Source organism: Lepidochelys kempii, chromosome 5 (genome assembly GCF_965140265.1).
Source record: "Lepidochelys kempii isolate rLepKem1 chromosome 5, rLepKem1.hap2, whole genome shotgun sequence".
NCBI classification, from domain to species: Eukaryota; Metazoa; Chordata; order Testudines; family Cheloniidae; genus Lepidochelys; species Lepidochelys kempii.
This window is the reverse complement of record NC_133260.1, coordinates 84,228,001-84,253,171: the sequence shown is the minus strand read 5'-3', so window position 1 is coordinate 84,253,171 and position 25,171 is coordinate 84,228,001. Positions and strand designations below refer to the sequence as shown.

The 25,171-nt window shown below is 45.1% G+C and overlaps 1 protein-coding gene across 2 annotated transcripts in view; it reads right to left on the bottom strand.

Annotated features, from left to right (window-relative positions):
* Positions 1 to 25,171, bottom strand: part of ROR2 (receptor tyrosine kinase like orphan receptor 2) — a 241,100-nt gene that overhangs the window by 48,081 nt on the left and 167,848 nt on the right. The window contains exons 1-2 of one of the 2 annotated variants that reach the window (XM_073344893.1): positions 15,782 to 15,818; positions 14,116 to 14,193 (exon numbers count right to left, since the gene is read on the bottom strand). In XM_073344893.1, coding sequence (XP_073200994.1) covers positions 14,116 to 14,188 — 73 coding nt within the window. In that variant the 5' untranslated portion in view covers positions 14,189 to 14,193; positions 15,782 to 15,818. Of the gene's footprint in view, positions 1 to 14,115; positions 14,194 to 15,781; positions 15,819 to 25,171 lie in introns of those variants that run through there. The other variant, XM_073344892.1, reaches the window with a different exon arrangement.

Genomic DNA, 25,171 nt, shown 5'->3' with positions numbered 1-25,171 from the left:
CCTGTATTGACTGGGAAAATGTCACCTCAGAACAGGATACAGAGGTGAAATTTCTAGACACCATTAATGACTGCTTCTTGAAGCAGCTAGTTCTGAAACCCACAAGGGGAGAGGCAATTCTTGATTTAGTTCTAAATTGCGTACAGGATCTGGTCCAAGAGATTAATATAACTGAACCACTCGGTAACAACCACCACAATGTAATTAAATTTAACGTGTGTGTGTGTGCGTGTGCGCAGGGGGATACTAAAGAAACCCACCACAGTAGCATTTAACTTCAAAAAGAAGAACTACGCAAAAATGAGGAGGCTCTTTAACCAGAAATTAAATCACAAGAGTGAAATGCCAGCAAGTTGCATGGAATCTTTTTAAAAACACCAAAATATAAGCTCAAATTAAATATATGACCCAAATTAAAAAAAAAAAAAAACAATTAAGAGGATGAAAAAAATACCACCATGGCTAAATAGAGGAAAAGAGGTGGTTAGAGACAAAAAGATATCATTTAAAAATTGGAAGTCAAATCCTGCTTAGGAAAATAGAAAGGAGCATAAATACTGGCAAGTCAAGTGTAAAAGTATGATTAATCAGGCCAAAAAAGAATTTGAAGAGCAACTAGCAGAAGATAAAAAACTAACAGCAGCAAAAAAATGTACATCAGAAGCCCTGGACAATTGTGGTGCTAAAGGAGCACTCAAGGAAAACAAGGCCATTGTGGAGAAGCTAAATTAATTCATTGCATTAGTCTTCACTGCAGAGGATTTGAGGGAGATTCCCACACCTGAGCCATTCTTTTTAGGTGACAAATCTGAGGGACTGTCCCAGATTGAGGTGTCAATAGAGAAGGTTTTGGAACAAACTGATACATTAAACAGTAATAAGTCACCAGATGGTACTCATTCAAGAGTTCTGAAGGAACTCGGATATGAAATTAAAGAATTTCTAACTGCAGTACATAATCTATCACTTAAATCACATTCTGTGACAGATTACTGGAATGTGATGCCAATTTTTTAAAAAGGTTCCAGAGGTGATCCTAGCAATTACTGGCTGGTAAACCTAACTTCACTACCAGGCAAATTGGTTGCAACTATAGTAAAGAACAGAATTTTCAGAAACACAGATGAACATGATATGTTGTGGAAGAGTCAACAAAAAACTTTTGTAAAGGGAAATCATACCTATGTGAAGGCCCAAAGTATAATTGGTTCAAAAAAGAATTAGATAAGTTCTTGGGGAATAGGTCCATCAATGGCTATTAGCCAAGATGGTCAGGGATGCAACCCCATTCTCTGGGTGTCCCTAAACTTCTGTCAGAAGCTGGGACAGGACAACAGGTGAATTGCCCTGTTCTGTTCATGGCCTCTGAATCATCTGGCAATGGACAGTTTTGGAAGGCAAGATACTGGGCTAGATGGACCATTGGTCTGACACAGTATGCCCACTGTGATAATCTTATGTTCTTAGAAAATCACCAATTGACCTTTCTGTATCTTTTTATACCTTCTTTATTGGGAGGGGTACAAGTAACTAATTTCTAACTATTATTTGAATTTAACATTTCTGAAGAACACCCACACACCAGTATTTCAATTCGCAACAGAGAATGCACTTCCATCCCACCACAAATTAGAATAGCAATTTCCAAGACTATCTCATCCTTAACATAGTATTTAAAAATTCCAAAACTGATATTGCCACTTTTACAAAGCCAGTAACAACAACATAGTTTACTTTCGCTTTGGGTTGTCAAGGCAGAGATGGGAGGAGGAAGATGGCCAGGTTGCAATGATTCAATATACTTGTCAAAGTATGGGTTTCCAACGATACCACTTACGTCAGAAAAAATATTTAATGAAAAGAAACAAAAATAAAGTTCTGCTCTCCAAGTTTGACAAAATCATCAAGCCCTAAGTTTGGGGCATTTGTATGTAAAGACATACAGTTGACAGCTCTAGTGTGGTAGCTATCTAAACGGAAGAGGAGTGGAACCATAATTCTTGTGACTACGGATGGGGGCACAAGTTTAAACAGGAAGTTTAGCAGCTGAGTGGGCCAGGAGTAATATGTTAATCACAGGTGATGGGGCAGGAAGGTTCGGCAGAAAAGATGAGACTGAGGTCTGTGTCGTCGTGTGTGTTTGTTTGGGGGGTGGGGGGGGGGGGGGAGTTTTGGCTGCCAGAGAACGTTTTGCACACAAGAGTAAGAGACACTGGGATGCAGCAGCACCCTGTGCAGTTTGCCAGTCTTATCCCACAATGGGATCCTCAGACGCAGAGGCACTTGCAAACGGGGTGAGGCAGTAAGGGAATATCTGAGTCTCCGTTAAAGGGCACCCGATACAAAATTATTAAAAGTTTGGAGCTCAGTTTCAGAGACTGCTCACATCATTTATCCATCCTTAACGTCATCAGTGAGAATGTTCTTTGAATTTGTTGGTTTCATGGCAGCGTCTTTACCTGAGGACAGTGAAAGCCTGGGCACGATCATTACAGCACATAGTTCTATCACATACATAGGGCAGGATCTAATATAGTAGTACCTACCCTTTTCAGTCCCAGGGCCCAACTTTATTCCAAAAGGGTTAAGGGGCAACAATTGATACTTTGGGTCATTTCTTCTCATTTCCTCCACTATACTTGTGCCACCCAAACAGCAATCAGGGAGAAAAAGCCACCCACAAGTCACTTGTCTGGATTCCCCAGGCATGGGGGATTTTCGAGGGGCTAGCATATTTGGCTACTATATTCTCTTTCTGCTACCCCTGGCTGTTCCCAGGCTGTTATAACCTGAACCATGTCATAGAGTCAGGGAGCTGTAACTGGTTGCTGGTGCTTTCCTCCTTTTCTTCCTCTCGTGGGCGTTCTGCATGGCTGTATGGAGGAGAGGGGCTATCCTTTACTAGGTACTTCCTTCGGCTCAGGCAGAACCAGTTGAATTCCCATCCTTGAACTACCCAGTTACTCTCTTCTCTCTTCCCTGTGATATAGCAGATGGACAGATCAGAAGCTGCTCTGCAGTTGTAGCCGGGAAACAACAGCTGCTACTCAGAGCATTCCCAGGTCATATCAGAGCTGCTTCTGGTTCTGCCAGGCAAGTGGCAGAAGGCAGTTGGGGTCACCGTGCTGCATACCACCTCTCTGTAGTGAAGGGGCTGCTTTAAGCACTTTTGTTTGAAAACCAAAGGGTGCAGTCAGGAAGCACTCTTTCAATTCATAACTAAAAACTTTTTCTTCTTAATATGATCACCCTTAAGAGCCACAAATTGGCCTCCAGCTCATAGGCTGGGCACCACCTGCTTCAATACTTTTTACTGTAAGCTATTTAAAAATCTTGACTTGGAGTGAATTTGGCTAAACCAGCCTAGTCACAGACATTCCCTTGTAAATTAAAATTTATTCAACTATAGAATGGTATTTAATTCAGCGAGATAGGATGCACGAGAGGTAATTATTACAGATCAAAACCTCAACCACAAAGGATTACTAGACAAATTGGCTCAAATTCATTTCTGTGCAATTTCAGTGAAACCAGTTACTCTAAGAATGAATTTGCACCACATCTTTTAAGTGATCCAGAATGTGTGATCTGAACTTAAGAACCAGATACAAAAAGTGACAGGAACAAAACTGCTATCAGAGAAAGAAACACCAGTATTCTATGGCCAAATTCAGATCTGCTGTGACCAGATGCTATTTCCCTGAAGTCAATGAAATGAAATCCACTTTCATTAACTCTGCCTTTGACTCAAATTCATTTTTTTCTCCTGCCATTTTTACAAACATGTTCAATAATATTTTAAGTTACTTTGTTATGACAAATCAAGTAATAAATATTTTTGACCTACTGAACTACGCTGGCACCAATGTTTCCTACCAATATCCTACAGAAAAAGTTAAAAACATAAGCACAATGTACTACACCCACCCCATTTCTGTATCAGTACCCTGAAGCACACATTCTTTATTTGGTAGTTTCATTTCTTCTGAGAAATGATACAGAAGCCTGCTGTTTACAGAATTTACTAAATCTGAAGTAATTGTATGACATTGCAGCCAGCCATTTGTTATGCTGCCCTGTTATTTGAAGTTCTTTTCAGATAACCTATAATTGCAAATCTTCCAAACAAAGTGGAAAATTTAACCAACTATATTGTTAAGAATGTTTTCTTTATTTAATTTCTGTGGTGATAATGAACAGTTACTTTTTATGGTGCATGGTATGCCACAAACATTGTGTGGATTCCACTTAGATGCAATGATTTGGGGTAAGAAACTGATTTCTTTCATTAATTGTGCATCTCATGATTCCTAAAAAATTTGGCGCTCTCTCCTTAAAAATATTCTGTTTCCCATAAATGTATGAAAAAGTGAAATGCAATGTAACAGAACTTGAATTTATGTTTACGTATTTAAATTGTGTCTTGTGAGCAATACTTCAAATACTGTGCCAGCCAACTGGAGACTTTGTAAACTTAAACCGATTTAGTAATCTGCTATAGCAGTGGCATATGTTAAGAAACAAGGAAAGAAAAGCCCCTACAAAAATGGCGAAGGTTCACTATGTTCAAATAGTATTACTGCAGTTATAAATATGCGTTATGTTCCAACAATTACATTTGCTTTGGGATACAGATATTCAAGTAGAAAACTATTATTTTTAAAAGTCCTATTATATTGCACACTAATTTGCTCCATTATATATAAGTTATTGTTATGGAAACTTTGCTTTACTCTGACTTTGATCCAAAGCCCATTGAAATCAAAGGAAAAACTCCCATTGCCTTCAATAGGCTTTGGATCTGCTGTCTGAATGCCAAAGATTCAGACAGAAAAATCTATCTGCTGGATATTTCTGCATTTGCCATAGGCACAGTAGTTTTAAATTAAACTTCTCACATGTTATGGTTTATAAAATGTCTTACAATCAATTCTACTATTCCATCTTGCCTGGACAAATTCAAAAAACTGTTCTGTCAAGAGTTTAGAGGTTAGCAAAATTTAGTCTACATATCAAATTATGATAGCCCTGGCATCCCACATATACACTAAGTTACAGAAACAACTGACACTGCAATATAGTCAGAACTCTTTTATATATTGAATTGCCTCTGTTAGATTGCCTGTTCCTCATCTTTTAAAATGGAATGAAAATAATATAAATTACAGCAAACAGAATCTCACAGTAAACAGATTAAGATGGAGCAGTGATTCTTGTGACTGTTGGAAAGACGGTAGAAATAAGGAAACGTCTTTCACAGATTATGGGAATATTATCAAACTGTTACCAAATTCTCAAGAACAGTTATTAAACAGGTTAAAAAACATACGCTACAACTACCACTAGACTGATCATACTTTTGGGCTTCCCAATGAAGAAAATATATATGGTTTAAATAATATCCATCTTGGAACACATAGCTGACTGCAGCAAGAAGTGAAATCACTGCTACATGCAAAACCTCACTCACAAAGGAAGACCTTTTAGGTAAAGATCTCAAAACAACATTCTGGAAAGAGGCCCTACCCAGGTCAATGATAAAAAATGCATGTGCAATGCCGTAGCTTACATTTGTGTGTGTGATCACCATGAAAGCATATTTGTATACACACATAGGGTAGTTGCTTCATGTAAATGTAGGCACACAATTGTGGGAGCATTTGTGAGTTTAGATGTTCAGGCACACACATAGATGGCTCAATTTTCAAAAGTGCTGAACTCCCAGAAACTCCTGGGTGCTATAAGGTTTTGAAAGTTGGCCAGAAATTTCAAAGGCATCTAAAAGAGTTACATGCTTCAAATTCCAAAGAATTTCACTGGGTCTTGGACAAATGACTCCCTTAGGGTGGAATTTTCAGAAGAACCCGTGTCTAAGTATTAATTTGGAGCCAAACTTTAGGCTTCTATTTTTTTAAATCTTGGTGGTCATTCTTCTATTTTTTTCCAACTTTTCTGTTTGCTATATATTTCCCCAAAATTTGTTTTCAGTTTGACCTGAAACTAATTCTATTTTCCAATTTTTCAGAGTTGCCAACAAACTAAAATATAAAATAGTTAATAACTTTTCATAACGTTTGTTCTTCCAGATGCGTTGCTCATGTCCATTCCATGATAGATGTGTGCGTGCCGCATGCACACTTGCTGGAAATTTTTCCCTCAGTGGTATCGGTAAGGCAGCTCTAGCACCCTCTGGAGTCACACACGTATGCGCCGGTATAAGGGGTGCCACCGGCCCCATACACACTCAGTTACTTCTTGCCAGTAACTCCAACAGAGAGGTAGGAGGGTGGGTCATGGAATGGATATGAGCAACACATCTCGAAAAAACAATAGTTATGAAAGGTTAGGAACCATTTTTTCCTTTTTCAAGTGCTTGCTCATGTCCATTTCATGCTCAGTGACTCACAAGCAATAACCCCAGAGGTCAGCTCATGGATGTGCTGACTGCAACACTGGTCTCCTGAAACTGGCATCGTCACGGGCCTGTTGGGTGATGGCGTAGCAGGATGCAAAGGTATGAACCAACGACCATGTGGCGGCTCTACAGATATCGTGGATTAGTACCTGTGTGAAGAACGCTGCTGATGAAGCCTGGGCTCTCATGGAATGTGCAGTCATGATGGCCAGAAGTGGAACCTTTGCCTGCCCATAGCAAGCTCGGATACAGGCGGTTATCCAGGATGAGATTCTTTGGGATGACACAGGTAGCCCGCTCATCCTTTCTGTTACTGCTACAGCGAGTTGTGTGGACTTGTGGAAGAGCTTGGTACTCTCAATATAGAAGGTGAGGGCCCACCTAACATCCAGTGTACAAAATATGATGTTCCTCTGCCGTCTTGCGAGGATTTGGGAAGATAGGAAGAAAAAGGTCCTAGTTGTTGTGGAACTGTGACACCACCTTTGGTAGGAAGGCCAGATGGGTTCCTTGAAGAACACCATATAAGGGAATTCTGACATCAGGACTTTGATCTCAGAGACCCTTTGGCCAAAGTGATGGCCATCAGGAAGGTGACCTTCCAAGAGAGAAGCAGTATGGGGCATGACGCTAATGGCTTGAAGGGAGACCCAGTGAGCCTCAACAGGACCAAGTTTAAGTCCCATGAGGGGATCAGCTCACGAACCTGAGGGTAGAGTCTTTCCAGCCCCTTGAGAAACCTGTCATCTCATGGGAGAACACTCATCTGCCATGAACTGGAGGGTGGAAGGCTGAAATGGCTGCCAAGTGAACTTTAATAGATGAGAGAGCCAGACCTTGATGCTTTGGGTGGGGCAGATCATCCAAGATAGATTGCAGAGAGGAGTGGAATGGAGAGAGATTCTATTCAGAGATTCTATTCTATTCTATTCAACAAATAAAATGTCTCCACTTGGCCAAGTAAGTAGTCTTGGTGGAAGGCTTTCTACTACCCAGCAAGACCTGTTGAACCTGTTCCAAGCAGGCCTACTCTTCAGGGTTCAGCAACCATACCATCAGGTGCAGGGAGGTGAGGTTCTGGCCAAGCAACCGTCCATGGTCTTGTGAAATCAAGTTGAGGCAGGGTGGGAGCATGAGTGGAACTGCCACTGAGAGGTTCAGAAACATACCGAACTGTGACAAGGTGCTGGGCAGGAATCCCTGAGCCAGCAGACAGAAAGGGGGAAGCCAGAGAATGGAAGAAGAAGGGTAGTTCTTCCTTCCTGACTGCAGAGATTGAGAATTCCTTAAGGCTGAAACCCCGAAGCTTTAGATGGTGAGAAGGTGGTGAGATTACATGCTGTAAATAAACTGCACAAGTGATCGCTGAGCCAGAATGTCTCTGAGTGGTTTTTGGAACAGAGTAGAAGCAGGAGCAAAGGGGGGGAGGGCACCCCTGCTACGCCCTGTTACACAAACCAATGCTGGTGTGACCGCGCAGGAGTTATCAGGATAACCTTCGCCTTGTCCCGTTTGATTTTTAGGAAGACCTTGTGAACCAAAGGAACAGGTGGGAAGACATACAGTAGGCAATCTGCCCACAAGAGCAGGAAGGCATCGGAGAGGGAGCCCATGCTGTGCCTGTGCAGTGAACTGAACTGATGGCATTTCCTGCTGTGTCTGGTGGCAAACAGGTCCACCTGGGGGGACCCCCACTTCTTGAAGATGACACTGACTAGCACTGGGTGAAGAGACCATTTTTGGGGAGAGGAAAAGGATTTGCTGAGGCTATCCACAATCATATTTCAGACTCCTGGGAGATGTGACGCCTTGAGATGAATAGGAGTATTTCACGCCCGAAGTCCCACAGCCTGTGGACCTCTTGGCACAGGGCTGAAGATTGAGTCCCTCCCTGCTTGTTGATGTAAAACAGTGGTCTCCAACCTTTTTACACACAAGATCACTTTTTGAATTTAAGTGCAACCCAGGATCTACCCTGCCCCTTCCCTGAGTCCCCGCCACTTCCCCGAAGCCCCCCCTCCCCACTTTCACCGGGTTGGGGCTGGAGGTGTGGGCTCTGGGCTGGGACCGAGGGGTTCAGAGTGTGGGAGGCGCATCTGGACTGATCCTGGGGCAAGGAGTTGGGATTCAGGAGGGGATGAGGGGAGCAAGCTCTGAGATGGAGTTTGGGTGCAGGAGGGGGCTCCAGATTGGGGCAGAGTGCTGAGGTGCAGGAGGGGTATGGGGTGCTGGCTCTGGGAGGGGGCTCAGGACTGGGCTCCCACCGGGCGGCACTTACCTCAGGTGGCTCCCAGGAGGCTCCCTGCCTGCCCCAGCCCCATACACTGCTCCTGGAAGGGGCCAACGTGCTCCTATGGCCCCAGGGGCAGGCACATGGCTCTGTGCATTTTCTCTCTCTGCAAGCACAGCCCCTGCAGCTCCCATTGGCTGCAGTTCCCCATTCCCAGGCAATGGGAGATGCAGCAGTGGTGCTTGCAGGCAGGAGCAGTATGCGGAGACCACTGCCCCCCACGCCCACCCCAGGGCCGCTGAGGCATGCTGGCCGCTTCCAGGAGAGGCCTGAGGCCAGGGCAGGCAGGGAGCCTGCCTGAGCAGCAGCCCCATTGCACCACCGGACTTTTAGCAGCCAGAGATTGCCATCAACTGGCAGAGGCTCCAGGATCGACCAACCTATCGCAATCTACAGGTTGGTGACCACTGATGTGTAAAACATTGATGCCGTGTTGTCTGTTAAGACCTGCACCACTTTGCCTGAGATCTGGGGAAGGAGCACCTGGCAAGCCAAGCGTACCGTAGACATTTAGATGCAGGGAGAGTTCTTCCTGGGACTAGAAGCCCTGGTTCCTGACACTGCCAAGGTCTGACACCCCAGATCTGACACATCTGAGACCAAGGTTACTGATGGATGAGGGGCAGCCAAATGCACCCTTTCATTACAGATCCTGGGTCTCTCCACCAGGTCAGTGAAGCAAGGACCAGAGGTGAAGTCATGAGTATCGAGTCCAGAAGGTGTCTGCTAGGAGAGTAGACTGACACCAGCCATATCCAAAGGTGTCTGAGGTACAGCCTTGTGTGCTACACCATGTAGGTGCATGCCATGTCACCCGCCATGTCACCCAACAGCCTGAGGCAGACCCCAGCTGTCGTTAGTGGGTGGATCATGACTTTGGAAATCTGGTCCAACATAACTTGGAAACGGGCAGCCGGTAGGGAGGCCATGACCTGGGCTGAATCGAGCAATGCCTCGATGAACTCTATTCTCTGAACCGGGACCAGGGTTGACTTCTGCTCGTTTATCAATAGACCCAGTGCCTGGAAGGTGACCTGTACTGTGCTGATACTGTGCCGCAGCTGAGCCAATGACCGACCTATGATCAACCTGTCATCAAGGTATGGATAGACTTGCATGCTTCGAAGCCTGAGGAAGGCTGCCATCACCACCATACACTTAGTCAAAACCCATGGGGCTGCTGACAGACAGAAGGGAAGAGTAGTGTATTGGTAGTGGTGTTACCCCACCATGAACCTGAAGAATCTTCTGTGGCTGCAGAATAGAGAGATGTGGAAATAGGCATCCTTTAAGTCAAGGGTGGAGTATCAGTCTCCTGGATCCAGGGAGGCAATGATGGAGGCCAGAGAGTCCATGGAGAACCTCAGTTTCTCGAGATATTTGTTGAGGCCACGCAGGTCCAGGATAGGCAGTAGTCCCCCCATGGTCTTTGGGATCAGGGCTCGAGGAACCTCCTCCACCAGCTCCATGCACTGGAGGGCTTGCACCTCCTAGATGAGAAGCTGCTTGTGAGGGGTGGATGAAAACTGAAGGATATAACCAGCTGTTACTGTACTCAATATCCAACTGTCTGATGTTATATAGGACCATGCTGGGCTGAAGGGTGACAGGTGTTCAAAAACAAAAGAGGAGGTGCATCTGGAGCTGAGACTGGTATAATGCCCTTGGGCATACCTTCAAAAGGCCTGCTGGCCCCACCAAAGTATGTGTGAGAGCCTGACTGGGAGGCAGAGGTAGAAGGGAGGGGTTGTTGTCGTTTATAATCCTTCTCCTTACTTCTGTAGGGCTCCTGCTTGGAAGGTGCGTGAACCTGGAAGGTTGCTGGTGCCTAAAGAGCTTCCTGGAGGCTGGTGGCATATAAAAGCCTAATTAACAAAGTGTAATTCTTGAGTCCTTGAAGTTGTGGAGCTTCAAGTCTGTCTGCTCAGAAAACAGGGAGGAGCCTTCAAAGGGGAGGTCTTGGACAGTCTTCTAAACCCCATGAGGAAGGCCAGACAATTGAAGCCACGAACAGTGCCTCATGGTGACAGCTGAAGCCATAGTCCTGTCTGCTGAGTTGGCCACACACAGAACTGCCTAAAGGGAAGTTCTGGCCACAGTCTTGTCCTCCTCCAAGATGGCCATAAATTCCTGCCTTGATTCCTGTGGGAGGGAGTCTTTACATTTGGACAGCGAGTCCCACAGATTAAAACTGTACCTCCCCAGTAGAGCCTACTGGTTGGAGATACATAGTTGGTGTGGAAGAAAAATAATCTAATAAGACCTTTCCAATTTTTTTAAGAACTCCCTATTGCAGGATAATAGTATGTGCTAAGGAAAGATGAGTAAAGGTCATCTTAGTGGGTGGCCAAGAGAAAATATGACAGCAAAAGAGTTTCTGAAAGCCCGACTATCCAGCCAGTTCCGCTTAAAATTCCCCTAACCGCAATATTGTTATGGCCTACTGTTAACTGCACTTGGCCTATGATTTACCCTCAAAGCTTGCTTAAACTGGAAAAGTTGCTTATTGCTGCAATATGTATGATCTTGTCCTTATAAGGCATTATTGGAAGGGTCTGTGGAAAAGTATCCATGCAGAAGCGTATTGTTCGAGAATGCTACTGAAAACCCTATATAAGTCTGTTGAAGTGTATGGAAAATAGAGCAGCTTGCCACCCTGCGTGGGGCTATGCTGACTCTCCTTGCATATATGCTTGCATAAAATAAAAAGCCTCAGGCGATTCTGACTCCTAAAATGACGAGTTGTTAATTTTCCACTACATTGGAAACTGCCCATTGAATAAACCTTCTGTCCAAAGAAGTCCAGTCTCTTAGCTTCTTTATTTTTGGGGGTAGCACTCAACTGCCCCGTCTTTCCTGCTCATTCACCACCGACACTACCAGGGATCCCAGGGGAAAGTGCGAATAAAGGACGTCAAACCCGCTTGCTGGGACATAGTATTTGTTTTCTGCCTTCTTTGAGGTGGGGGGCAGAGAAGAAGGGGTCTGCCACAGTGTCTTAACAGGCCCCAACACTACCTCATTTATGGGTAAGGCCATGCTGGAGGGAGGAGCGGCAGCCAGATTGTCCATCAGGCTGTACACCAACTCCTTAAGCTCTTCCACCTCCAGACCCAAGTTCGCCATGAACGTTTTCAGGAGGTCCTGGTGGGCCCTGAAGTCGTCTTGAGGGAGTAGGGTACTAGGGCCTGCAACTGCCTCATCCAGGGAGGAGGAGGAGGCGGCCTGTGCTGGAGGAGGGGCTCCCTCCTCTTCCTCTGCTTTGAATACATCCATTGCAACCACCTGCTGAACATCGGCACTGGGATCGATGCTGGAATCCGGTGCCGGGTGGATGAGGTAGTGGCCCACCTTTCTGACACCATCAAGTCGAGTGGTGGGAAGGGGATCCTGGTATCTGTGGAAACCCCCAGAGGTTCCAGTACATTGGCCAGTGGCCTGGTGGCTAGCTGCCGGCGGGAGGGCCGGTACCGAAATCTGGAGGCTGGGTATCGACAGGTCTTTGAAGGGGAATCCTTCACTCCTTCCAACTCCTAAGAGGATTCTTTCCTTGGAGACCATGGTGATGCAGTACTCGCTTCCACCATTGGGCAGTGCTGAGAGACTGGGGACCAGTGTCAGGACAGTGACCATGCATTGATACCATGGAGGGCTTGCCTCAGGACGGTGCCTCATACTGGGACAGAGCTTGATGGACTTCTTCCCTTCTGACCCTGGTTGCCCTCACCGGCAGGGGTCCTTAGGAGTCAGCGGGACCAGAAGGGACAGCAGATCCTTCGCAACCTGAAAAGCCTCCGGTGTCAAGAGGGCCAGGAACCATCTGGCTACATGGCTGCTCATGGGATTCTGTGGAAGGTACTCTAGGCGGAGTCTGTGGAGCCATCAGTGGCTCGGGGGAGGACAAGTGGACCGATGCAGGTCTCACTATGCCAGCTCCTTCCTGCTTGCCTCTATTCAGCACAGGGAATGGAGAATGGTGCTGGGAAGAACATTGTACTGGAGGAGTGCTCGGTGCTGATTCGGAGAGGCTTAGTTCTGAGGCTGGTCTGAGGGCCATCTCCATAAGAACGGCTTTCATTTGAATTTCCCTGTCCTTTCTGGTATGGGGTTTGAAGTCCCTGTAGATCTGGCCCTTCTCTCTAACATGAGACTCCCCAGCCACTTTAGACAGCTAGTGTACGGCATCGGCTTGCAGCAAGAGGCACATGGCTTGAAGCCTGGGGAACAGGGCATGTCCAGCCCTTGGAGCAAACAGTCCCTTGATGACAGGGACAACTACTATATACACTAACTCTAACTAAGAGCTATGTACATTAACTATGACCAAGAAAATCCAGCCATTGGGAAAGAAAACCTTGCCACAGCAAGAAGGAGAGAGAGATGGAGTTATTGCACACAAAGAAAACCGTTAAACCAATGAAGATACATAAACTCAACACTAAATATGAAATAAGACTCTCCACCAACAAGAGAAAAAAGAAAAGATAAATAGCAGCTTTGCTGAAAAATATGCTTGTTACTCCCCAGGATGCAATAATTTATAAAGGGCCATATGATTCTGTTCCCATCTCCTCCTCAAATATCTGCTCTGTAATATTATCAGCAGTACGATGTTTAATGATACTATACCATGACCATTATTCTCGTCAATTAATAGTATTTTGCTTGTTTATAGCATCCTTTATATAATGGCAGTTCTGGGGCTTTGTCACTGTTTTCCTTTCCCCACTGTGACCTTGCTTTAGTATTGTGTGTGGTAAGCGAGCTGGCAGAAAGACATTACCAAAAACAGTCATGTCAAAATACAGATAAGTAATGCAAACATGCATTTCCTGAGATTGTATCCAAACTGGAATGTAGCATCTCATAGGTATGTCACTTTTAATGCTCCCTATGGAGTAACAGAATGATATGGTTTTATTGAGTATGTAACAGAAACTACTATTTTTTGTTTTTTTGTGGTTCAGTCATCAAATTACCCAACACATTTCTGAAGGAAAGTTTAAACAAAAATTAATCCTGAGACTCCTGGAATGTAGATGAGACCACTGATGAGGGTGAGTATTTTCCATACCAATATTAAGTCACATTTGGGACACAACAGGGGCAAGCCCTGTGGTACAGCAGTATGTCAATACACACTATGGAACTTTTAGTGCACATCAGTAGGGTCCACATGGACAGTTAGCGTGCAGAATGCTGGAGTACTGTAGATTTAAACCCTGGCTTGTCAAGCAGTAAGTGTTTGTGTAGACATGCCCTATCTTTCTCACAACATATTGATGCCTGGGTAAACAAAGGAAGTACATAACAAAAATGACTCCTTTGCAGTACATTTAGTACATTAGTACATTTTAAAGTACACTTTTACTCAAAAGAAGAAAAGAATTGAAATCATTCTTATTTTTACCTTTAGGTGTTGGAATTTGCCTGTCATGTCCATCCATTTGACTCACAGGATCATTGGAATCTGGTATCTCCATTTCACCTAAGTGAAAAATAAACCATTGAAATTTTAAACCAGTTGAGATTGAGTTGATCTTTCTCTTCTTGAACAGAATAAAAATATTGGGTATTTAAACTCACTTGGGGCCAAAACTTGGCCCCACTGAAGCCTGTGGCAAAATTCCCATTGACTTCAAGGGGATCAGGAATTAGCCCTTATTGACTATAAGATCTATTCAGCACAACAAATTGAAGGTATTGTGCTTGACATAGTGACAGCATTAAAAAGTGTGTTACAGTTCTATCCACACATAAAAAATAAAATTCAAATACTTTCTGCAAACCGCCTTTGTCATATCAGATTACTCAGTAGTGAAACTCTGTTGACATTCTTGAGCAAAACATGGCATAAGATTTACTTTTGAGAATATATTACATTCATTTAAATTCTATTTTCACAGGTTAGACCCATCTCTGATGCCTTGTGCTTCCCAGCCCCAACACCACCTTTTGAATGATGATCTAACCACCCACCAAGGCATTGAAAGACAGCAAAAGAATTCAAATCAGAGTGTTTTATAACTACACATTATTTGCTATTTGTAAAAGTCTCTTAGAACTGGGGGCTTGAAAATCTGGTATTTTCCCCAGCCAGTTCTATCATTTTACCATTAGCGCACACTCAGACTAAGGCCAGAAGGGACCATCATGATCATCTAGTCTGACCTCCCGCACATTGCAGGCCACAAACCTGCCCACTTCTGAAATAAACCCATAACCTCTGGCTTAGTTACTGAAGTCCTCAAATCTTGATTTAAAGATTTACAGAGAATCCACCATTTACTCTAGGTCAAACCAGCACACTGAACTCTCTTCCTCCCCACCCCAATATTCCAAATGGTGTTGAAATTAATATCTTTTTGTTCAACTTTTTGTTTACGCACCAGTATACAATATCACAGCACAGCACTGGAAACTGTTAGTTGGCTGCTCCTGAAGAGCAGTAGGGACAGCATACAGAGGGTTTTTTATTTTTATGGTTTTGGGGAAAATTATGACTACTGTTGCAGGGTTTTGACTTTTTTTGTTTTAAAACATTCTTTCAGCAACAGGGAGTGGGTAGATTTATAAGACATACAGTTATAGAGCTGCTTTCACTAAACCTACTTCTCGCAAGAAACAGCTCAGCCACTAACTCCACCAGAGGGGTTCCCAGCTCAAGCAGAGATAGGTGCCTCCCTGCAGCTCAGATGTTGGACACTGAACTCTGTGAGGAGGTGGGGCTTGGGAACACCCCTCACTGACATCTCCCATTGGCTAGTGTGCTGGCTGTTATGGCTCCCATTCTCAAGCACCTCTCTCTCCCCACACATTGTATCGGGAGCACCTAACACAAGCTTTAAGGATTCCAGTGTCTTTCAATGTGCCCAAGTCCCTTTGTGGATCCAGGCAAAAGTACTTCATAATCCTATACTCTTTCCTGTGGTTCACTTCACCTAGCTACTTTGGTAAAATTACACTGCCTTGTCTCCACTAGGATTGTTACAGTGGGACAGCTAATGCGTGTTAATTATTCTGCTGTAAAAACACTTTTTTTTTTTTTTTTTGGCAGTGAAGCCAAAGCCTCATACCAAGAGTTGGAGGGGAACGCAGAGTGTCACAATCCTGGAGAGGCGCTCTTTGAGTCACATGTGCATAAACCCAGCCTGTTCTCAATGTTTTTCTCTCAACTGATGACTTCAAGTGATCGGAGTACACTGGGAATTACAAAAGAACAGGACAGTTTTACAAATAAAATTTTGGACAGGCGCTGTTATGATACATGATGACCTACACTCACACTCCTCTATGGAATGTTCAATGCCCATGCAATGATTTAAGTTCCTTGACTATTTTTTTTATGTTATTGATCTATGCTCAACTTCATTTCCTGTGTTTTCTGCATTCCTTTATCAGTTAAGTGGGATTCTCAAAAGGGACAAACATGAGAAGCCTATACAGAGCGGTCTCTCTCTTCCCACACCCACATCCCTAGTTGGTGTTTTTTAACTCTCACATTAGAATGGAATGAGACAAAAGCATCTGCTGATTTTAAAATGCTTTAATAATAGTTTTATGTAATTCCTCCTTGTGCTTGGTATGTTTACGTCTGGCAAAAACATTTGTCTCCAGATGTGCCTTATCAGAAAATAACTGCAAACCACAGACAGTATACACCAGCAAAGTCTCCATGACTAAGCAATGTTAAATTGAAAAATGCTCTGTGTGGGCTGTAAATTATAAATCCGAAACAGATCTGCCATTTTCAACTGTCACTATAATGAAAGAAACATTTTATCTTTTAAATATTCTAATCTGAAAGTTTTCTTTTTTAAACCATATTTATTATGAACTCTTAATTTTAATTAGGGCTGTCAAGCGATTAAAAATAATCACAATTAATGACAAGATAAAAATAGTAGCAATTAATCATGGTTTTAATCACAGTGCTAACAACAGAATGCCAATTTAAATTTATTATAAATATTTTTGAATGTTTTTCTACATTTTCAAATATATTGATTTCAATTACAACAGAGAATACAAAGGTTTCAGAGTAGCAGCCATGTTAGTCTGTATCCGCAAAAAGAAAAGGAGTACTTGTGGCACCTTAGAGACTCACAGATTTATTTGAGCACACGAAAGCTTATGCTCAAATAAATTTGTTAGGCCTGGTCTACAGTATGCGGTTATTTCGGAATTATCCGAGTTACCTCAAAATAAAACTGGTTCCGTCCACATGACCAAACCAGTTTTTTTCGATTTAAAGGGCTCTTTACTCCGATATCTGTACTCCACCTCGGCAAGTGGAGTAGCACTAAAATCGAGATCGCAGTTCCGGATTACAGGTACTGTGGACGCAATTCGACGATATTGGCCTCTGGGAGCTATCCCAGAATGCTCCCTTGTGATTGCTCTGGACAACACACTGAACTCTGATGCACTAGCCAGGTAGGCAGTAAAAGCCCCAGGAACTTTTGAATTTCCTGTTTGGTCACCATCAGCACAAGTGACTATCAGCACAGTACACCATCACAGGTGACCATGCAGAGTCCACCATCACAGGCAATCACGCAGTCCCGGATTCGCAGACGAGCTCCAGCATGGTCCGAACGGGAGGTACTGGATCTCATTGCATGTTGGGGAGACGAATCTGTTATGGAAGAACTATGTTCCAAAAAAAGGAACGCAAATACGTATGCTAAAGTCTCCAGGACCATGCCGGAAAGAGGCTACTCCAGGGACACAAAGCTGTGTCGTACATAAATCAAGGAGCTCAGGCAAGCGTACCAAAAAGCCAGGGAGGCAAACGAGCGCTCTGGGTCACAGCCCCAAACATGCTGCTTCTACCGTGAGCTGCATGCAAATTATGGGGGGTGATGACACCACTAACTCCACCACTGTCCGTGGACACCTGCAAGGGGGGAGTAGCACAGAGCGAGGAGGATGAGTTTTTGGAGGACAAAGAGGAGGAGGAGGACAGTGCACAGGCGGCAAGCGGGGAATCTGTTTTCCCCCCTAGCCAGGAACTATTCTTAACGCTGGAGCCAATAGCCTCCCCCTACTCCCAAAGCATGCTCCCAGACCATGACCCTGGAGAAGGCACTTCTGGCGAGTGAGAGCTTGATCGGAGCCACGCAGGGGATGGCGGGAAACCTAGTCGCGCTGGGCTGTTCGCATTTAGTTTAAAGGGCTCATCCCTGCTCAGAGCCTCATCAGAGCCCTGCGGGGTGTGGGAGGGGGGGGAATAGGGGGGAGGGTGTTGTGTGAAGCAATCATCCCAGAGAGCTCGCAGGCTGCCTGCAAGCTGAATTCCGTTGCCTGGCCGCTGCCTGCAAGCTGAATTCTGTTGCCTGGCCGCATGTGATGGCTTACTCACACCAAAGTGGCAGGCACTTCAGTATAAGAGGCAAAATGAGACCTTGTACAGAAAGAACATGTGCTGTGTACTATGAATTGCCTGTTTCACCGAGAAACAGTGTCCCCTTTGTTCTCTAAAATGTATCTTTTAAAATACTACCCTCCCTTTTTCTCCTCCTGCAGCAGGTCCAAATGTTTCAATGTGGCCCCTATCTACTCCATCCCAGAGGCTGGTCCAGATTAGAAAGCAGAAAAAAAGAACTCGGGACGACATGTTTGCCGAGCTCATGCAGTTCTCCTGCACTGATAGGGCCCAGTTGAATGCGTGGAGGCAAACAATTGTGGAGTAGCGTAAAGCGTTACATGAATACGAAGAGAGGAGGGATATGCGCAGTGAGATCAGGCAGGATGCTATGGTCAAGCTCATGGGGGAGCAAACTGACATGTTCCGCTGTATGGTGGATCTAATGCAGGAAAGGCAGCAAGACCACAGACTGCTGCTGCAGCCCCTGAATAACTGCCCTCCCTCCTCCCCAAGTTCCATAGCCTCCTCACCCAGACCTTAAAAGTCTGACCTTAAAAACTTCTAAGGAAGGAGATTCCACCACCTCCCTAGGTAACGCATTCCAGTGTTTCACCACCTTCCTAGTGAAAAAGTTTTTCCTAATATCCAACCTAAACCTCCCCCACTTCAACTTGAGACCATTACTCCTTGTCCTGTCCTCTTCTACCACTGAGAATAGTCTAGAACCATCCTCTCTGGAACCACCTCTCAGGTAGTTGAAAGCATCTATCAAATCCCCCCTCATTCTTCTCTTCCGCAGACTAAACAATCCCAGTTCCTTCAGCCTCGCCTCATAAGTCATGTGTTCCAGTCCCCTAATCATTTTTGTTGCCCTCCACTGGACGTTTTCCAATTTTTTTCACATCCTTCTTGTAGAATGGGGCCCATAACTGGACACAGTACTCCAGATGAGGCCTCACCAATGCTGAACAGAGGGGAACAATCACGTCCCTCGATCTGCTGGCAATGCCCCTACTTATACAGCCCAAAATGCCATTGGCCTTCTTGGCAACAACTGTTGACTCATATCCAGCTTCTTGTCCACTGTAACCCCTAGGTCCTTTTCTGCAGAACTGCTGCCTACCCATTCGGTCCCTAGTCTGTAGCAGTGCATTGGATTCTTCCGTCCTAAGTGCAGGACTCTGCACTTGTCCTTGTTGAACCTCATCAGATTTCTTTTGGCCCAATCCTCTAATTTGTCTAGGGCCCTCTGTGTCCTATCCCTACCCTCCAGCATATCTACCTCTCCTCCCAGTTTAGTGTCATCTGCAAACTTGCTGAGGGTGCAATCCACACCATCCTCCAGATCATTTATGAAGATATTAAACAAAACCGGCCCCAGGACCGACCCTTGGGGCAGTCCACTTGATACCAGCTGCCAACTAGACATGGAGCCATTGATCACTACCCATTGAACCCGACAATCTCGCCAACTTTCTATCCACCTTACAGGCCATTCATCCAGCCCATACTACTTTAACTTGCTGGCAAGAATACTGTGGGAGACCGTGTCAAAAGCTTTGCTAAAGTCAAGGAACAACATGTCCACTGCTTTCCCCTAATCCACAGAGCCAGTTATCTCGTCATAGAAGGCAATTAGATTAGTCAGGCATGACTTGCCCTTGGTGAATCCATGCTGACTGTTCCTGATCACTTTCCTCTCCTCTAAGTGCTTCAGAATTGATTCCCTGAGGACCTGTTCCATGATTTTTCCAGGGACTGAGGTGAGGCTGACTGGCCTGCAGTTCCCAGGATCCTCCTTCTTCCCTTTTTTAAAGATAGGCACTACATTAGCCTTTTTCCAGTCGTCCGGGACTTCCCCCGATCACCATGAGTTTTCAAAGATAATGGCCAATGGCTCTGCAATCACATCCGCCAACTCCTTTAGCACTCTCAGATGCAGCACATCCAGCCCCATGGACTTGTGCTCGTCCAGCTTTTCTAAATAGTCCCGAACCACTTCTTTCTCCACAGAGGGCTGGTTACCTCCTCCCTATGCTGTGCCACCCAGTGCCTGCTTCCAGGAGTCTGGGAGCTGACCTCGTTCGTGAAGACAGAGGCAAAAAAAACATTGAGTACATTAGCTTTTTCTACATCCTCTGTCACTAGGTTGTCTCCCTCATTCAGTAAGGGGACCACACTTTCCTTGACTTTCTTCTTGTTGCTAACATACCTGAAGAAACCCTTCTTGTTACTCTTAATATCTCTTGCTAGTTGTAACTCCAGGTGTGATTTGGCCTTCCTGATTTCACTCCTGCATGCCTTGTCTTTCAGATCAGCAATGATTTCACTGTTAAGCCACGCTGGTCGCCTGCCACATTTACCATTCTTTCCACACATCGGGATGGTTTGTCCCTGTAACCTCAATAAGGATTCTTTAAGATACAGCCAGCTCTCCTGGACTCTTTTCCCCCTCATGTTATTCTCCCAGGGGATCCTGCCCATCAGTTCCCTGAGGGAGTCAAAGTAAGCTTTTCTGAAGTCCAGGGTCCGTATTCTGCTGCTCTCCTTTCTTCCCTGTGTCAGGATCCTGAACTCGACCATCTCATGGTCACTGCCTCCCAGGTTCCCACGCACTTTTGCTTCCCCTACTAATTCTTCCCGGTTTGTGAGCAGCAGGTCAAGAAGAGCTCTGCCCCTAGTTGGTTCCTCCAGCACTTGCACCAGGAAATTGTCCCCTACACTTTCCAAAAACTTCCTGGATTGTCTGTGCACTGCTGTATTGCTCTCCCAGCAGATATCAGGGTGATTGAAGTCTCCCATGAGAACCAGGGCCTGCAATCTAGTAACTTCCATGAGTTGCCAGAAGAAAGCCTCATCCACCTCACCCCCCTGGTCCGGTGGTCTATAGCAGACTCCCACCACGACATCACCCTTGTTGCTCATGCTTCTGAACTTAATCCAGAGATTCTCAGGTTTTTCCTGAAGTTTCATACTTGAGCTCTGAGCAGTCATACTGCTCCCTTACATACTATGCAACTCCCCAACCTTTTCTGCCCTGCCTGTCCTTCCTGAACAGTTTATATCCATCCATGATAGTACTCCAGTCATGTGAGTTATCCCACCAAGTCTCTGTTATTCCAATCACATCATAATTCCTTGACTGTACTAGGACTTCCAGTTCTCCCTGCTTGTTTCCCAGGCTTCTTGCATTTGTTTATAAGCACTTGAGATAACTCGCTGATCATCCCACTTTCTCAGTATGAGGCAGGAGCCCTCTCCTCTCTCGCGCGCTCCTGCTCGTGCTTCCTCCCTGTATCCCACTTCCCCACTTACCTCAGGACTTTCTTCTCCTTCCCCCGATTAACCTAGTTTAAAGCCCTCTTCACTAGGTTAGCCAGCCTGCTTGCAAAGATGCTCTTCCCTCTCTTCGTAAGGTGGAGCCTGTCTCTGCCTAGCACTCCTCCTTCTTGGAACACCATCCCACGGGCAAAGAATCCAAAGCCTTCTCTCCGACAGCACCTGCATAGCCATTCGTTGACTTCCACGATTCGATGGTCTCTACCCAGGCCTTTTCCTGCCACGGGGAGGATGGAAGCTTCTCTGATGTGCGTCATCAGAGAAGCTTCTCTGATGTGCAGCGCGCCTTGCTGCACTCTTCTAATTGCCCTGTTGTCTGGCTGTGCAAAACTGGCCATCAGGCGATTTGCCTCAACCTCCCACCCCGCCATAAATGTCTCCCCCTTACTCTCAAAGATATTGTGGAGCACACAACAAGCAGCAATTACAATTGGAATATTGGTTGTGCTGAGATCTAACCAAGTCAGTAAACTGCACTAGTGCGCTTTCAAACATCCAAACGCACATTCTACCACCATTCAGCACTTGCCCAGCCTATAGTTGAACTGCTCCTTACTACTGTCCAGGGTGCCTCTGTACAGCTTCATGAGCCATGGCATTAAGGGGTACGCTGGGTCCCAGAGGGTAACTATAGGCATTTCAACATCCCCAGCAGTAATTTTCTGGTCTGGGAACTAAGTTCCTTCCTGCAGCTGTTCAAACAGACCAGAGTTCCTGAAGATGCGAGTGTCATGCACCTTTCCTGGCCATCCCATGTTGATGCCAGTGAAACGTCCCTTGTGATCCACCAGTGCTTGCAGCACCATGGAAAAGTACCCCTTGCGGTTTATGTACTGGCCACCCCGGTGTCCCGGGGCCAAGATAGGGATACGTGTTCCGTCTATCGCCCCGCTGCAGTTAGGGAACCCCAGCCCATTAAAGCCATCCACAATGGTCTGCACATTCCCCAAACTCACTACCCTTGATAGCAGCTGGTCAATGATTGCATTGGCTACTTGCAGCACAGCAGCCCCCACAGTAGATTTCCCCACTCCAAATTGATTCCCGACTGACCGGTAGCTGTTGGGCGTTGCAAGCTTCCACAGGGCTATGGCCACTCACTTCTCAACTGTGAGGGCTGCTCTCATTTTGGTGTCTTTGCGCTTCAGGGCAGGGGACAGCAAGTCACAAAGTTCCATGAAAGTGGCCCTACGCATACGAAATTTTCTCAGCCACTGGGAATCATCCCATACCTGCAACAGTATGCGGTCCCACCAGTCTGTGCTTGTTTCCCGGGCCCAGAATTGGCGTTCCACAGCATGAACCTGGCCCAACAGTACCATGATCTCCCAATCACCACATGCCGTGCCATCTGTGTCCATGTCCTCATCACTATAGTAATTGCACTGTCGTCGCTTCCTCGCTCGGTTTTGCAGGTACTGCACATACTGCTGGATAATGCGCGAGGTATTTACAATGGTCAAAACTGCAGCAGAGATCTGATCGGGCTTCATGGCTATGGTGCCTGCATGGGTAATCCTGGGAAAAGGGCGCGAAATGTAGGAGAGCAGAGTGGCAGCGGAAGCTGTGCTGTTTGGTTCATGGTAGCTGAACAAAGGCTGAAAATGATTGTGTTCTGTGGCTTTCACGGAGATGGGAGCCCAGGACAGACAACATGGAGAAGCTCGGAAGCATGGCAGTAGCAGGAGAGCAGAGTTGGCGGCGGAAGCTGTGCTGCTTGGTTCACGATGGCTGAGCAGAGTTGAGTTGGAGAGGTGGATTCATAGTAGCAGGAGAGCAGCGGTGCACTGTCTGCTGAAAGCAGTATGGCGTTTGCATGCCAAAAAGGTACAAAACGATTGTCTGCTGTAGCTTTCTGACAACACACACCCAGAAACACCTGCGAGAATGTTTTTGCCCCATCATGCACTGGGAGCTTAACCCAGAATTCCAATGGGTGGCGGGAATTGTCGGATAGCTACCCACAGTGCACCACTCCGACATTCGATGCTAGCCTTGGTACTGCGGATGCGATCTGCTGAATTCACGCGCTTTAGTGGAGACACAGAAGACCGAATGTATCAAATAGCTTCCGAAAATTCGAATAGAATAATTTCTAAATAATTTTGTCCTGTAGATATATCCTTAGTCTCTAAGGTGCCACAAGTACTCCTTTTCTTTTAGAGAATACGAAGTGTACAGTGCCTCACAGAGGAAGGGAGGACAGGGTAAAGGACGAGAGGGAGAAATTATTATTCTTTATTACAAATATTTACACTGTCAAGAACAAAATAAATAGTATTTTTCAGTTCACTTCATACAAGCACTGCAGTGCAATGTCTATCATGAAAGTGCAACTTACAAATGTAGAATTATTTTTAACACAACTGCACGCAAAAGACAAAACAATATAAAACTTTAGAGCCTAGAAGTCAAAGCACGAAGAGGCATATGAATGTTTAACATATCTGGTATGTAAATACCTTGCAAGGCCAGCTATAACAGTTCCTGCAAACGCCTGTTCTCACTTTCAGGTGCCGTAAATAAGAAATGGGCAGCATTATCTCTTGTAAATGTAAACAAACTTGTTTGTCTTAGGCCTGGTCTACACTGGGGGTGGGAGGGGCAGAAATCGATCTAAGATGCGCAACTTCAGCTACATGAAGTTGACATACTTAATTCTACTCACTGCGGTGTCTTCACTGCATTGAGTCGACTGCTGACGCTCCCCCGTCAACTCCACCTGTGCCTCTCGCTAAGGTAGAGTACAGGAGTCGACGGGAGAGCACTTGGCGGTCGATTTATCGAGTCTACACTAGACACGATAAATTGACCCCCGTTGGATCAATCGCTGCCCGCTGATCCGGTGGGTAGTATAGACATACCCTTAGCTACTGGCTGAACAAGGAGGACTGAGTGGACTTGTAGGCGCTAAAGTTTTACATTGTTTTGTTTTTGAGTGCAGTTATGTAAAAAAATAATTCTACATTTTTAAAGTTGCTCTTTCACGATAAAGAGATTTCACTACAGTACTCACATGAGGTGAGATGAAAAATATTCTTTTGTTTCTTACAGTGCAAATATTTGTAATAAAAATAACAAAGTGAGCACAGTACACTTTGTATTCTGTTGTAATTGAAATCAATATATTTGAAAATGTAGAAAAACATCCCAAAATATTTATAATAAATTTAAATTGGTATTTTACTATTAAGAATGTGTTAATTGACCGCCCTAATTCTAACCCTGACATTTCTGAACTAACAGTTAAAGCAACACAGAGCTGTATTCAACATGAAATATTCCAAAGATTTTACATTGTACATGCCTCTGAATCAGACCTGCCAATGAGTCATTTTGCACATGGAAAGCTTTTTCCCTTTAAATTAAACAATATGAGAGAACCACAGGTTCAAAAGTGCCAAGAGCCGCTCAGAGGAAGGGTTCATGCACCCACTTCTCCATTCCTGTTGACTGCTTCTCTCAATTTTTCATAATTTTACATTCCTGACGTCTTAATACATTCTCCTCTGCTAGAACTGGATCCACAGTGCTGAGCTAAAACAGAAAATAATCCTTGATGTATCCCCCACCCATTCACTCCCTGGATTGCTATGGCAGAGGGAGCCACGTTCCTTGTGATCTCTGCATGAAGTCTACACTGCTGCTAGTCCTTTGAGACCTCACACATCTCTTCTCCAGCCTACATCTGAGACCTTGTCTGTCATTGCATCTCTTCTCCACTCCGCTGTGTCAAGATCCCAAATCTGATTTCCCA